The 15027-nt window shown below is 40.3% G+C and overlaps 1 protein-coding gene and 1 non-coding gene across 7 annotated transcripts; both read right to left on the bottom strand.

The window, feature by feature from the left end:
• Positions 1 to 265: 265 nt before the first annotated feature.
• PABIR2 (PABIR family member 2) lies at positions 266 to 13135 on the bottom strand. Of its 6 annotated transcripts, none has more exons than XM_074914915.1 (10): positions 12655 to 13135; positions 12081 to 12159; positions 10682 to 10738; positions 10254 to 10297; positions 10113 to 10167; positions 9790 to 9891; positions 8391 to 8479; positions 7776 to 7840; positions 5295 to 5391; positions 266 to 4229 (listed from the first exon to the last, which is right to left on the bottom strand). In XM_074914915.1, exons 1-10 carry the CDS (start codon positions 12768 to 12770, stop codon positions 4079 to 4081), a joined length of 855 nt encoding a protein of 284 aa, XP_074771016.1. In that variant the 5' UTR covers positions 12771 to 13135; the 3' UTR covers positions 266 to 4078. The 6 variants fall into 6 exon arrangements, with proteins under 6 accessions (XP_074771016.1, XP_074771011.1, XP_074771012.1 ...); XM_074914910.1 differs by having other exon boundaries at positions 7776 to 7837; positions 12655 to 12896; XM_074914911.1 differs by having other exon boundaries at positions 7776 to 7837; positions 10682 to 10745; positions 12076 to 12159; positions 12655 to 12896.
• LOC141964833 (small nucleolar RNA U109) lies at positions 4304 to 4449 on the bottom strand. Its single transcript, XR_012634394.1, has one exon. It is a non-coding gene; the product is annotated as a small nucleolar RNA U109 (small nucleolar RNA).
• Positions 13136 to 15027: the final 1892 nt, after the last annotated feature.

Here is a 15027-nt window from a genome sequence, read left to right on the forward strand (position 1 = left end):
CATCTGGTACCTTCAGTGACCCATCTTACATCAGTCACCAAATTTGCTAAGGATTATTTAACAGATCTCAAGAGAGACTGAAATATTGAATGGTAGGCAAAGTCCCTTTCCACTTACTATGGACAGTTGCCATTTATATAATAGCCTTGGAATACAAGAGGCAGTTTTGTATAGCTCCAAAAATATTTCTTGGCCTTTACTCCAAAAAAGAAAATGAAACAGTCCGATGACTTCATGAAATATTTGAACCCGTATTAATGCAAAGCTTTTTTTATTATGAAGTTACCAGGAAGATTGTATGCAGATGAAATTCCTCCAGGAAAAACAAGTTCTCATCTTTGTTGTCACACAATATATTAGCAGGGTCTACAGATAAGAATGCGAATATTTGCAAAAAAATTATTTCCCAAGTCTAGTCTATTGTGTTTGTGCACCAGAATAGGAGAGTTCCAAATCTGCCCAAGCCTGCTCAAGTTAACCTCTGCATACAGCCCCCAACGTGGTTCTGTCTGGAGAAATGTGCCAAGCTGAAGCCTTAAGTTTAAAATGTTTTTTAGCATTTTGAGTTGTTAAAATGAGCACTCTATTTTTATCATAACTTTTTATAAAAATCCCACTTTGGTGTTTTTATACAGTATAGCTTTCCTTGTGCATTTCAAGAATGAGTTTTGCAATAAAGTCCGCAGGACTCGGATTTACATCCTCACCCACTGACAGTTTAATTACTTTCATTGTAGGAGAAAGTATTTAATCACATACAGTCAGAAAAACAGCCCCTTAAATACAGGCTTTTGGGCCCATGATCCCCAATTTGAAATTCAATGAAGAAGAATGAAACATGCATACTGTGATCCATTTCCTGATTCAGAACACTTGATATTATCAAAACATACAGAGTTCCACAGCTGACACACACATTTTTCTAAATCATTGGTAAAATCCTTCCAGCATTTTAAGACCACGAAATGAGGATTCAGCGTGCTTCGGTTATGCTCTCAAGGCAGTGCTAGTCAATGAGGCGAATAAAGACCAACATCATAATGGTGTACTAATTAACATGTCGAAAATAGTCCATCTAAAATGCTGCTTGAATTACACTAGTATTTGCTGGTATTTTAACTTTCTTCTCAACGGTTACAACATTAAAAGGTAAGCCATCACTAGTGATTCTCAACAACAGATATGCATTAATGATTCCTTATTAAAAAAAAAAGAGGGGGAGGAAAGACACAAATTCTCAGACACTCATCATGGTAATCCAGCACAAATAAGTTTGATGAAGTCATAAAAAAACAGTTAAGTGTGTCAGTAGTTATATACTAAAGCTGACTACCAGCACCAGCTGGCCTTCTTCCCCAAACTGGTACCTAATTCATTACAGACAAGACAGTTAACAGATCCAGTAAATGCAGCTTTTAGTCAGTTTTAGTCATAGAACGCTGTACTAGCCTTTACACTGCAACAAAGACTGATTCTGTAAGCAGCAGCAACTCACATGCGGTTAAGTATCAGCTTATCAGCATTCAAAGTATTAGAAAACTTAGTTTTAAAATGAACAAGTGGCCTTACAGCTCTGCGTGTGAAACAGAACACAGTCCTGGATGGGACCTATTACATTACACAGTGACACTCATTCTGAAAAGAGACACAGTGTGTGTGTGTGCATTACATACGTATAATATATATTTTATAAAAGAGCAGTGTCTTCTGAAGAGTGGAGAATAGCCAGAACATTAAAAAAATGCTGTAACAAGAGTGAATATTTGTGCGTTTGCTTTATGAAGCTTACATTCTAATGTTTACAAAGGCCAGCACTTATATAAGACTCTCCACTAACAAACAAATCTGGAATACATCAATTGTACAGGTAAGTCAGCCAAAAATAAGCAATAGCTATGCTCTTCTCAGTTTTAAGAAAGCATGCAATAGGTTTCTCCCTTCTGTTACCCCTTGTTCAGATTCCTAAATCACAGTACCAATAAAAGCAGGGTATAATGAAACTGGAGCACAGGTAACAGGTTGAATTTTATCACAGACTGTTTATCAATATTTTGCAGACGTAAAAGCAGCCCTCTTTTAGCATCAAGAAGGCAGAGAAGATACAAGCATGAATAAAAAAATAATTAAGCAATTTAAGACATCAAAAATTCAAGAAATAGCACTGTGCATATACAAATAAAATTAACATTCAATACTGTAAAGCTCATTTAAAAATGGCACCAATGGACAATATTTTACAATATGCACATTTATTTGAGGTGGGGAACTAATGCTCCACAGGTGAAAATGAAAATACAAATAATAGTGCCACTGTTGGCCCATTATGGAACTTCTTACAATTTAATGGAAACACTTTTTAAAATAATCTGGTATGTACATGTCTTCTGGAAACTCAACAGCTTCTTCAGAAAAGAAAAAACTATGGTTCTCCCCCTCCCCTTTGTAGCCAGACAGTATTGCCAGAGATTGTGCTCATTTTTAAAGCACATAATCTTACTTTAAATTCAGTGCTATTTTCTTTCAGAAAGATCAGAAGTTGTACTTTTAGGTAACAAAAGCATTTATGTTACAAACATTCAAAAATGGAAGCTTATGATTCTGGCAGACAATGTTGCGTATTAAATACAAACCAGCCAGCAATTACTGAACATAAAAAAAACTTATTCAATCATAAAAAAATACTATAATTCATCACCACAGACTTTTTACATAGTTATAAATAATAAATAGCATAACACAGTAGATTACAAACGGATTTATTCTGCCCCGTTAAAGTCTTTAAAAAGTAAAATATCTATTGTCTTACCTTAGACTAACCAAGGTACTGTATCAAGACTACTCATAGCTCAAATAGAACTCCTTAGCCAAACAATTTGCAGAGCTCGTATTCAATCCAAACTTTTAAGTCTTTCCTTAGAAATCGACTGTTTGCTTAGCTGTTTGCCCTGCTCGTGACCAACAATGGTACGAAGGCTGTACACAACGGCTGCAAAGGGTATTACTTTGGCTGCCATCTCACAGCTGAGTTGGGGCTGCCCACAGCACCTTGCAACGGAGCACACACCTGGGAAAGGAACACTAAGGAAAGCAGCATCGACAAGAAACTCTGGTAAGCACTCTATAAACAAGCTGTACACAGAGGACTTTTCCCACCCACCCCTCTGGTTTACATTCCATAATTTTGTAACAATGTCCCCTAAGGCACAAAAATACCTATGACCTCAATGCCACAGGAGACATCGATGGTGCCATACATGGTTCTCCTACACAGTAGTTTAAATAACATAGTTATCTGCACTGTATGTCTTAGATCGAGGCGTGGATTAATTTTCCTTGGTCAAATCTTGCTGAATATTGACCTTATTTCATACAATCTGCAGGATAAAGGATCTGGGGAGAGAACTATGCAGCTATTTTAATCATGTTCGTAGAGTATTGTTATTTCTTCAGTGATGCCAAAAGTGCCAGTCATTAGTTACCTTGTTGTGGGTTTCTGTTTTCCTTTAATGTAACAGAGTGAGATTCCCACACCTGCTGTGAGGAAATTATTCTGTAATAAAAACGACTAGCAGCACTAAAAAAAGAAAATATTTTTTCCTCCCTTCCATAAGAGAATTGGAGGCTAGTGACTGAAAAAAAGCAAGAATAGTTTTACTCAGTGGTAGAAGTGCCAGAGAATAAATTAGTATTTTCAAATCCTTCCGAACCAAATTATTTCCCTAGACATATTGATCACAATAATGAGAGAAATATTTTCCTACAAATTGCAACACTAATAGGTAAATACCTATTTTTTTGAATCAAAAAGTGTATGCAAGTTCCTGAAAGCAAGAAGTTAGTATAATCTGAGCAGACATCTTGTTTAAACAATAAATTTGCAAAACCAGACATTAATATGGTCTACAATGTCCATTAAATGGATAAATCAAAAAAAACACTGGAAAGTCGCCAAGGATTACAGTTACAATATTTTTTCCTTTTAATAATCCTCATGTTAATGGTTCAAGGATCAGAGTTTGTTTCTCTGTACCAGTGTACAGTAAGGGAACAGCACAGCTGGACAGACTCAGAACTTAAGTCACTTAGGTGAGAGATCATCCATCAAAATGAATGAAGAGCACGAATTTGAGCATGTTACTGGAGACTCTGTGGTTATGCTGCCTTTAGTCAGTGAATCAGAGGAAGAGCCAACACTGCTGCTGCTCCCATCAAGAATATCTGAAGACAGGCTGGGGAAAAAGAAAAAAAGGTTATTTAGTAACATGGGCATGAAGACTTTGTGTAACTTTTGCCTTTGTAGAGAAGATGTAGGAGACCTATACTACCACTCAGTCTTTCCTGCAAGACTGGCAGCCCTGAAGACTCCTTGTTTTCTGTAGCATGTTATATATATTCATGCTCCTTATGGGAATGAGGAGCAGAATTTTTTTTTTTTTTTTAAACATGCAGAATAAATTGACTCTGATTTTAATCAGTCATAGAAAGGAGGTGACAACTAATAGGAATAAAATCTTTAAACATTACGGGAAAGGACTAACAGCCTAATCAGCAATGCAGCAAAGATGTCATTAATTAGCTAGTATGTTCTTTAGTGTTGCACTTCTCACAAAGCAAGATTTTGAAACCTATTTTTCCCTTGTAAGGAATTCCTGTGTTAGGATTTTGAAGTCTTGGTACAAGATTCCAGAGGACATATAAACTGATGCTTTTGCAATTTAGCTGGAAGCAACAGGAAAAAAGTATTTCTATACAGTTTAAAGTCTGGTAAACTGAAATGATACTAATACAGAGTTGATATTTTAGAATACTTAGTGTCTGCCTCGATGCAAAGAACTCAGCTTTTTATGGTGATACAGACAGGAGACAAACTGTAACACTAAAAATCATGAATATATCAACATGAACTATGTAACTGCAGTAACTGCTCACACACACATTTTCCAAGTATTCAGGTAAGCACCACAGATACTATATGACCACTTCCCACAATCTAATGAAACAATGAAGCATCTTTGAGGCAAAGTAACCTTGCTTATGAACCAAAAGGGATTTGTAACAATTATATTCAGTATAAAAGTTCCGATACACAAAATCTAGGCTAGACTCTGCTCAAAGAATTGATCAAAGAGGCAGAAACATTACCATACTACAGTACCACAAAAATAGTTCCCAGTAATATATATATGCAAGCTACACACAAAGTATTTTCTTTTGGAAAACAAAACAAAACAAGAAAGCTTGTGATAAATGCACATTCCTTGTTTCAGCATTTCAGGGCACATGAAATATTTTACCATGAACTGAGATCTGTCAGATGTGTAACATCTGGAGAAAGCATGTTGGTTGTTCCTTGAAAAAGTCTCTTTGGCTGACTTTCAGTTTCCATTTCACCTAAGGAAAATAGTGCAAATAATCAAACTCACTTGAGTCTCTGGAACGTCCATTTAATATTTGTCTATTGTAAAAGGAGGTCTGTCCCACAATAGAGCAAGGTTGCATTTGTAACAAGTCCTTTAATTTAGCCAACCAAGCACTTGGGCAAGACATTAATTTGATGCTAGCTGTTGTTTAACCATCCAGTCCATCTTAATTTAACTGATGGCTTCAGCAGTATCCGAGGAGCTACAACAAAGACATAAAACTAGGCACTTGCTACTTGGACTACAATCAGAGAAAGTAATCTAAAGCAAACTAATTATTGTGACTTGATTTTAAGTAATGTCAGTTGCCTCATTTCAACTGCTAAGTCAAAATATAGAGATCAAAATTTTCTGTCGTTATGAAAATAGGAATGCCAGCTTGGTTTGCAGTTTCACCCTCCCGCATACAACAAATTCTGATGCATATGTACACTTCTACAGGAGAAGTGAACAGAAAATTTGGCATGGGTACATGTTTCCACTTACTCATCATGGATCAGACTATCTTTGTACCTGTAATCATCTCCTGACATTAAAAGATTAAACATGATGGCGAGAATTCATATGATCTATTCAGTATAATCTACCCTGAGAATGAGCTAACTCATTAATAGCTTCTGTACAATAGACACATTTGGAAATATCATAAACTTGCCAATAACAAGCTTAAAAAAAGAAAACCCTCTCACAGCTACAGTATATTTTAATTTTTAGTTTGGCAACAAAAACATATGAAATGGAAACACATTTTCTGGCTTTCTACCTACACTTCATAGCAGTTGTGGTGTCAGTTTGAAAAGCTGACAGAGGTGAAGTATTACAGCAAACCAGTATATATTAATATGTTGTGCAAGAGAATTATACTAGCACTCATTTTATAAAAGACTTACAACCCCCTCAAATTTATTTCCTTTAGCCCACAGGGATGCATACCCTTCTTCAAAGGGAAGGAATAACTGCTTCTATCAAGCAGAATGGGCAAAAAACATTTATAAAACATTTATATTTTGTCTTATACAAAAATGAAGAAAACCCAAACCACCAGCTTAGGTAACTCTTTTGCCACTTGGCATTTCACAAAGACAACGCTGCACTGCTATAACACATCGCACAGTCTACCAGTATTAATTCCCTAAGGCAGTGAAATGTTCTTCGATATGTTGCTTTACTTCCCCCCACCTATCATGGTGTCAATTTGTTACCATGTCATGCCTGTAGAATATGAACCATACAGCTACGGCTGAAATTCAGAAAATAGGGTTATGTATTTAGGAAAATAAATTAGGTTCATTTAAATGGATTAGATGTTCTAAAATTAAGTAATATTTTCAAAATTCCTTGATATTTCAAGTAAAAAAGGCAAACTCCTATCTCCAGTTTGTAAAAGATACCCCACAAGAGCACATGGATAGGGTGAGGAAAGCCTGCCCTTTACCTGCACTGTTTTTAATACAATCTGTGTAAAGGCTATTGTAAAATGTTTAAAGTAAAACAATGCAGTATGAATACCTATTCCCTATTGATTACTGAGCTTGATGAATTTTTGTTCAATTTTTAATGCCTCTAAAATTCACAGAAAATAACAATTTTATCTCTGAGACTGTTATCTATGAGAAAACTTGTCTCTCTCCGTTGTCAATTCAATATAAATCAGACAACACTCTTTGATAAGAGAAGCAGTCCTAAAAAAAAAACAACTAACTTCTCTTGAAGGCTAAATATAAGTCTTGTAAAATAAAAGGAGATGCTTTTGGTGCAGTTAAGGATTCCCAAATTAAAAAAAAAATGCAGAAAGGGTAAGCATAGCTAGAGGCACACTTGTAAATATCTCAGTCATACAGTTCTACTACGAAGACCTGTTCTGGGATGTAATTTGAATATCCTTAACATGGAATATTTCCAGGAAAGAATGCAGTTGTCTCCCTTCAGGAGGAAAGAGCACTGATCTATTCCATTTCTCTGAACACTCACCTTCTGAACTTTCAGAGTAAAAACAAACATTTAGTACTAAGTTTAGAAGATACTGCATGATAAGCAACATTCCTAAAATGATCTGAAGGGTGTGCACCCTACAGTCGTACTCTTAGGAATGTCAGGGCTTACAAATATTCACAAGGTTTCATTTGATGTGTAATAGTTTGCCTCTTTCAAGCAGTAGCTGCTTTTAAAATTTTTCATTCTTGTGTTTTAGACTAGCTACTTTATATTTTTAAGTTATGACTGGCAAATTCCAGTTCACCATGGACACAAGTGCATTATATTTACAGAACAATAGAAAAAATAAGGAAGAGAGAAATGTATCCAGGTGCAAAACTACATCCATATTAAAACAACTGATAATTTAAATGCACATACCTTTTCTTTTAATGGGGCCAAGAACACTGGGCCTGATACAGTTGATTGGACTTTGACTCCTCCTGCTAGAGAAAGAATACTGATACTCAGTCAGGCCTGTAAAAGTTCCAGGTCTGACCACCACCATACCTAGCATCAAATCAACACAACCAAATCCCATGAAACGTCCTTTAAAACTACTGCCGCACAACTGGAATGCTTAGGGAATCTAAATACATAGCTAACAAAGAAGTGCTGCCTATAACAGCAAAGTTGTAGTAAATTTTCTAGGGTCTTCTTCCCTTAGCACATCACATACTCATTTGAATCCATTTCTAAGTTGTGTGTATATTTAAATGAAATTGATATGCTGAAAAAGTTAAAGTTCATTTCAAGTACCCTGGAATTTCCCCACAAGTTATCAAGTCTAGTTTAAAGTTGACACAGGCTCCTGTAAGAGCACCCACATAAAGCTACCACTAGTAAAGGCTGAACTTTCAGAGCATTTTTATGTAGCAATACTTCAGCTATTGTAAAACTATAGTCTCTTTTAATGCCTTAACATCAGCTTTAACTAATCTTTGTGCCATGCTTGAAAATGTCAATGTATACTTGTTACTTGCAGATAGTACTTACTTGGAGAATCGCCTTGTTGGACTGGGAATAGGACTTGGAGGTAACCCATTACTGCTCACAAACATTTGCAACGATGGTGAAAAACATTGCTGCAGAAAAAGTCACATTAAGGCACTTCAGAATTTCCTTTTAAATACGCAGGCATTTCACCCCACCCTCCAAACAAAACACTGCCAGTTAAAAAAAAGCTAGTAACAGAGTAAGGCAGAGATGATCAAATGCAATCTTAGAAGCTTTAAATTTAACTTCCAAATTATACTGACTAATGCAATACTGCTCAGATTAACCTATAATTCAAACCCACAAATCTGAAATTGAAATAAAAATTGTTTTCTAAATTAGACAGTTATTTTTCTTCCTGTTACATTTAGCAGCAGCAGTACAGTATTCTGGACTTACTTCTTTCAAGAGGTTTGTTAAACAAACAAGTCAACTTTACTCAAAATTCATCTGACCTGAAAACGTAACACAATATTCCAGAGTAGAATAGGGTATTTAGCTCTGTGGTTCTGCAGCTAATCTGAGTTTAGCTCATGAATGCCCAGAGCTAAGCATAAAAATGTTTCTGTCAAGTTATCTATTACTGCTTTAGAGTTGTGATTCCAAAGGTACAGGGCCAGCTGTCAGCATCAGTGTTACACCAGGAACACGTTTACCCAGCACTCGTATGTGGCTACTGCATGCATCAATACTGGTAGAGGCATGCAATAAGTAGTAGCAGCACAAAAGCAGAACCACAAGAGTATGAAAGCAAGGTCAAGCAGCCCATCTTTAAACACAGTTGTCACTTTCCCTGCGCTACATTTCAGTTTTCCAGTTCTCAGTGGAAAAAGTAGTTTAAGATCCATCCCTTCCCTTTATCCAGCATCTGCCATCAGCCTTCAGTGCAAGTTCAGCACATGCGAGGAGTCCTGCAGGACAACAGTGGGTTTATGCCTTCCCTTCCACCACCAAGGGATGTATTTTCATCCTCCTCACCACACAGATTTGCAGCTTCTGGTCTTTGCCTACACTCTTACTCTACACATACAATACATTCCAGTTTTGGTGCTTCCTCCCCAGCATCCCCCCACTTACGCAGCTGAAGATCATGTCCAAATCTGATTACTCCCATGACCTCTTCCAGATTCCCTAGAACCAGAACCCTAACTCGGCCAAACATCACACGAATAGCAGCAACTGAAAACATTCAGTGTGACAGAACCAGCACCCTGCTTGAACTCTACAGGCTCTCAGATGGTAACTGATCCTTAGAAACCAATAAAATGTGGGTCTGGGGGTTTTTTGTTGTTGTTGTTTGGTTGTGGGTTTTTTAAAACTATGAAACAATCTGTGAAGTTACACGTCTTGGTTGAAAATTCTGAAATGTTCCCTCAGTTTGGTATTTCACTTATCCTACCTTTCCTATTCCTCTTGTAGGTGAAGGTGCAGGCGAAACCGGAATGAAGTCTATCCTCTTTGGAGAGGAAGATTTCTCAGACTTGTCCAAGTCATTGTCGCTCTGTAAATACAAGGTTTCAGACTTAACACTGGCATGGGACATTAGAATCCAAGGCACAACCTTCTAATGGAAAGTCACTGGGCCAAACGTACAAAATAGCTAAAGCAGATGAACTTAAGTTCTTCTTAAATTAGTTTCACAAATAATTCCTCTCTTCCCCTTAAATTTGTCAGTTGAGCATAAAAGTAGAATTCAATAGGAAACATCTATAAAGAGATTACCAGGCTCAAGCTTTCCTCCCATGACTGGCTTATCTGCATTGCTGTTTGCACTTCCCTAGAACACCAAAAAAAAATATCTCATCAGCAGCTACAAAGAGGATAACTCTGGCTACTTCATCATGTTGTTTCTATAACACTCACCTTTCATGTGCTGTTTCTCTGTTCATTAAATCCACTCCTTCCTCCTGCAGGAGATGAACGTCTTAAGTTTTCCCGTAACATTTGATTAATCACAGGTACTTAGAATAGCACTCATGATTCAACAATTTGCCATTAGAATTGAGATCCATACAGTATGACTACTCCAGAAAGAAGAGACTGCTACCAGCCCAGCTCACTGGGGTTTCTCTTGAATGAAACAACACTTCAAAGATGCAAGGTAGTTTAAACATGGCAACAATAAACCTTCCAGGACACTTTCTTGTTGAAATTAAGTCTTTTGAAAAGACTCCACTTCCTCTAGCACTTGAAAAACTCAAGAGTAAACAAACTCCCTTTAGGTAAGTATTTCAATATTATATAAAACTTTTTGTTCTGTCACAAAATATACAGATAAAAACTACACTTACCCTTCTGATCTGATGAAGTCGGCTACTAGGAATACGAATAGGAGATGATGACAACAACTGGAAAAAAAAGTGACAGCCACAATGATTAAATCACATATCGACAGCTTGCATACATCCTATTTACCATCACCTACATCCTTAGTGAATTAAAAATGAGCTGTACAACTACGTGTGGATGACTCAATGCTGCAAAAAGAAAACACTGACCTTCAAAAGAAAAGACTTGTTTTACTACTTACAAATTCATTCTATCACTCAGCAAGTGGCACAGATCTCAGACTTGCAGGCGGATACTGCTTAGCATCTCAGAAACACAAATAGCTCCATATGCCATTTAGACAAGTGAGGTGTTAGAAATGAAACGAGTATTATACAATTCCCTACTGCCTAGAGTAAGATGACAAAATCCCGTACTAAGTGACTCAACCAGTTGGCTGTTATAAAGGAGAAGTGTCAATGTTTCAGCTCATTCTTGAGCAATGCTCCCTAAAACTTTACTTTTGCAATTTTTCAATGGCATACAATTTTATGCATCCAATTCCTCTGGAACTTTGGCTATCATCACGTAACAAATGGGCCAACAGTTCCCACTCAGGATGCCCATGTGTCTACTGTAACACCTGCTGATTTGAGTTCCAAAACTTTGGATTCTTATTTTTTAAGAAATCTCATAACAAAATATTATGAACTAAAATTCTATCTCACTTTTTCTGAACAGAAGATATCGCAGAAACGTATTTCAGGACTTTTAAGTTCTATGGATTTTGAGAAAAGCAATACTTAATCTTCACTACCCTCAAATGAAAAAGAAAAATTTTAGTGGAAAAGAGCATATGGATCCCTGAGTTGACAAGGAAAGGGTGAAAAAGAAGAAATGCCACATCTTTACAAAAGTTAACTAACTGCACTACTGTACACTACCAGACTTATATAATAGCTGGCAGAGTATCACCCAGCAAATAAATTAAATCTTCTTTAAATGATTTTCTGATGTCTAGCGTTCAGTTCAGCCTTTGCAAAAGAGGGGTTCTGCCCCCCAAAAAAGCGCCAAAGACTTGCGACTCTCTCTTCCATTTTTACAACAAATAAAAACTCCCTTCAAGACTTTTAATTAGGACAGCAGTTTTCTCTTCCAACCCATGGTCAGGTTCAAATTAAGTTTATGACCGTACTTAATAGCGGGAACCACATGTAGCTACTGTCATCTTCTTGGGGACACAGAGTTAATACACCAGTATTATTCCATTGCAGATTGCAATCAGAGATGAAAAAAATGCATATTCTGCAGCCTGGAAGCTTGCTAGGATACCTAGTGCAAATACAAAGCGAGTCTAACTTCATTTTTCTATCCCAATTACTTCTTGTTAGGTGTAAACAAAACATGCTTAAGATTCCTTACCATACTGTGGCGGCTCATAACTGTCGTACTGTTCCTGCGAGTGCGCAACACGTAAGGTTGAAAAACCTGCGAGTTGTCACTGGAGGGAAAAAAAGTTTCGTGAGCAACTTTCTAAGGTGTGTTTTTCTTAAAACCACACAGTGCTATGGTACACACTGCAGCCTCCAGCGCTCTGAAAACATCCATTTTATTTCAACAGAAGCACTACTTCCACGGAAGGGGCCCAGCCAGCGCTTCCCTCCTGCCAACCTGTGGCGATGCGCACGCCGCGGCTCCGCAGCTACAAGTAACTCGCCGCCTGGGCTCCGGTGCCCCGAGCAACAAGCGACACGTTCCGAGGCCGTCGCCACGCACCAGCCACGGCGCAGGGCGAGCCGGGGGCCTGTGCTAGCCACGGCCAACGGCGGGGCTTGCCGCGCTGCGGGGGCTCGGCTGGCGGCGGCCCACGCTGCCCAAGCAGCCGACGACCACCCCCCCACCCCGGGCAGGGCGCTCCCGGGGCGGGGCGGGCCCCGCTGCCGCCGGGGCTCCGGGGCGGCCGCTGGCGCCGCGGGCCGGGCCGGGCCGCGCTCACCTGAGCCCGTGGATGAGGGGGGCGCTGTTCGATCTCCTCAGGCCGCCCCCGTCGCTCGGGGCCGCGGCGCTCCCCGGCGGCAGCTCCAGGTCCAGCTCCATTTTCTCCTGAGCCATCGCGGCGGCGGTGGCGGCTCCGGCTCCTCCCGCTCCGCCGCGATGCCCATTCACTGCCGGCGGCCGCAGCGGCTCCTCATGCCGCCGCTGCCCCTGGCCAGGCGCGGCGAGGCCGCCCCTACAGGCCCCGCGGGCGGCGCCGCAGGCAGAGTCCGGGGGCGCGCCGGGCCCGGCGAGGGGGGCGGCCCCAGCAGCGCCCCATGCCGGGGGCAGCCCGGGGGGCGGCCCCTTCCCCCAGCTGCTGGTGGTCGAGCTGCTCGCGCTGGGTCCCGATCCTGGCTCTAGCCCCGGTTCCGGCGCTCCCGGTGCCGCCGCCGGAGGGGAGCGAGCGCCTCGGCCCGGACACCCCTCCGCGCCCGCCGCCGCCTCACAGCGCGCACGCGCGGGAAGCACGGGGGGGGCAAATCGACCCGCGTACCACCGCGCATGCGCCGGGCCACCGCACACCGCCACTGCGCGTGCCCACGGCAACGCCATCTCGCCCGAGTCTCCGCTCCAGGGGCGTGCGGACTCCCGACAGCCCCCGGCGGCAGCGAGCGCGCTGATTGGCTGACAGGGCAGGGCGTGGGTTTGAAAAGCCACAATGGATGCCGAAACCGGTAACGTACCGGGAGGGGGCGTGGTCTGGGGGGGCGCGTGCCTGGCAGGGGGCGTGGCGTGGCCTGGCAGGGGGCGTGGCCTGGAGGAGATTGAGGGTTCGAGTCCTGCGGGGACCATAAACCTCTGTGCGTTCTTAACCGGGTTAATCCGGGCTGGGTCGGTGTTCTGCCCTGCCGAGAGACCGCAAGACTTAAGAGTCTCTCTCTTCTGCCTAAATCACACAGCCTTTTCCAGTGTTCCTCCCAGCTCTGTTTTGCTGAGGAAGAACGTACTGTGTTCGTAACGAGCACTGAGAACATGAGCCTCTGCGCCGTTTTCAGAAATCTGGCATAAAGTTCATTATGAGACAGTGATTCTAGTTCCTGGCTGTCTGTGGGTTTCAGACTGACCTTTACAATTCCATTCCAAGTGATCAAAGTGTCTTGAGTTTGTGCTTACTGGTTTTTATTTTATAATATTTTTCTATAATAACAACTGCATTATACACATTTGTCTCTTACAGGCAGGGGGTCTTTGGGGTCTTTAACAGCATCAAATTTTAAAAGATTTTCATTTTCTCCTGGAAAACAGCAATTCTTTTTCCAGAGCACTAGGTACAGAAACAGTTAAGATGAAAAGTTAGGATTTTTCATCATTTCAACTTTCTTAAGTGGGAACATGGCTGTATGAATTATTCTCTTACTTCAAAACAGTTGAAGATAAGATGTGCCTAGATAACTGAGCAGAACTCCTGCTTATATAACTTGCTATTTATTATAGTACCTCCTTGCATTTTTTGTTAATTGAGACTGACCTGAGTGTATTCCATTTTTTTACCTTCAGAGACAATGTATATGTCTCATCAACACTTCTTGTTGATGCTCACAGTTCTTGCACTATATTGACACTATTAACAAAGAACTTTGTGCCTATTAGGTACCTGAGAGGAGTTAACAGCCCAAGAATACCTTTTAAATATTTTCAGGAATTTTATCTCCAGGTTTTTCAACCTGGAGATAAAATTTCTTGTCTTGTCTTACTGCAGAGGGAGAATTATTCAGAGTCCCATGCCAGTGCTTACACCAGGATATATCATAGCCCATAATGACGCCTTTCAGTGAGATGATACAGAATTGCCACCTACTCCAAAGACAAACAAGTTAAATATCCTAAAACTGTCTTTTGCTTGATTTCTAAGCATTATGATCAGTTACTGGAAAATTAAGATCCGTTGTTGTAAAAGGATGTTAATCACCCCTCACTGCCACCATTCGCCAAAAGCAACACGTTTTGAACTTTAATACAGAACCTGCCCTATTCTCCTTGTCTGGCGCTTCAATGCAAGCATTTCATACGACAGATGGAGAGTGTCCAAAAGGCAATTCAAGTGACAGTACCCATCAAAACTCCTAGCCCTGAACAGAAATCTACTCACATGTATGTTGGCTCTGCCAATACAAAAGCCACCTGCAAAATTTGACTAAATCACCAAACTATGTGCATCTTACTAATTATTATTACTGTGGAGTTATTACATTATGTCATTGCTACTACAGACAGCAAAAAGCTTAAAATGCTGTGTACCAGCATTCTGTTAATGAAAAAGTCAACAATATCCAAAACGTGGCCAAGAGCTCAAAAACATCTGCTTCATGTACTCAAATTTCTCAGTGCCAGG

The sequence above is a fragment of the Athene noctua genome, chromosome 11, assembly GCF_965140245.1.
Source record: "Athene noctua chromosome 11, bAthNoc1.hap1.1, whole genome shotgun sequence".
Lineage (NCBI taxonomy): Eukaryota > Metazoa > Chordata > Aves > Strigiformes > Strigidae > Athene > Athene noctua.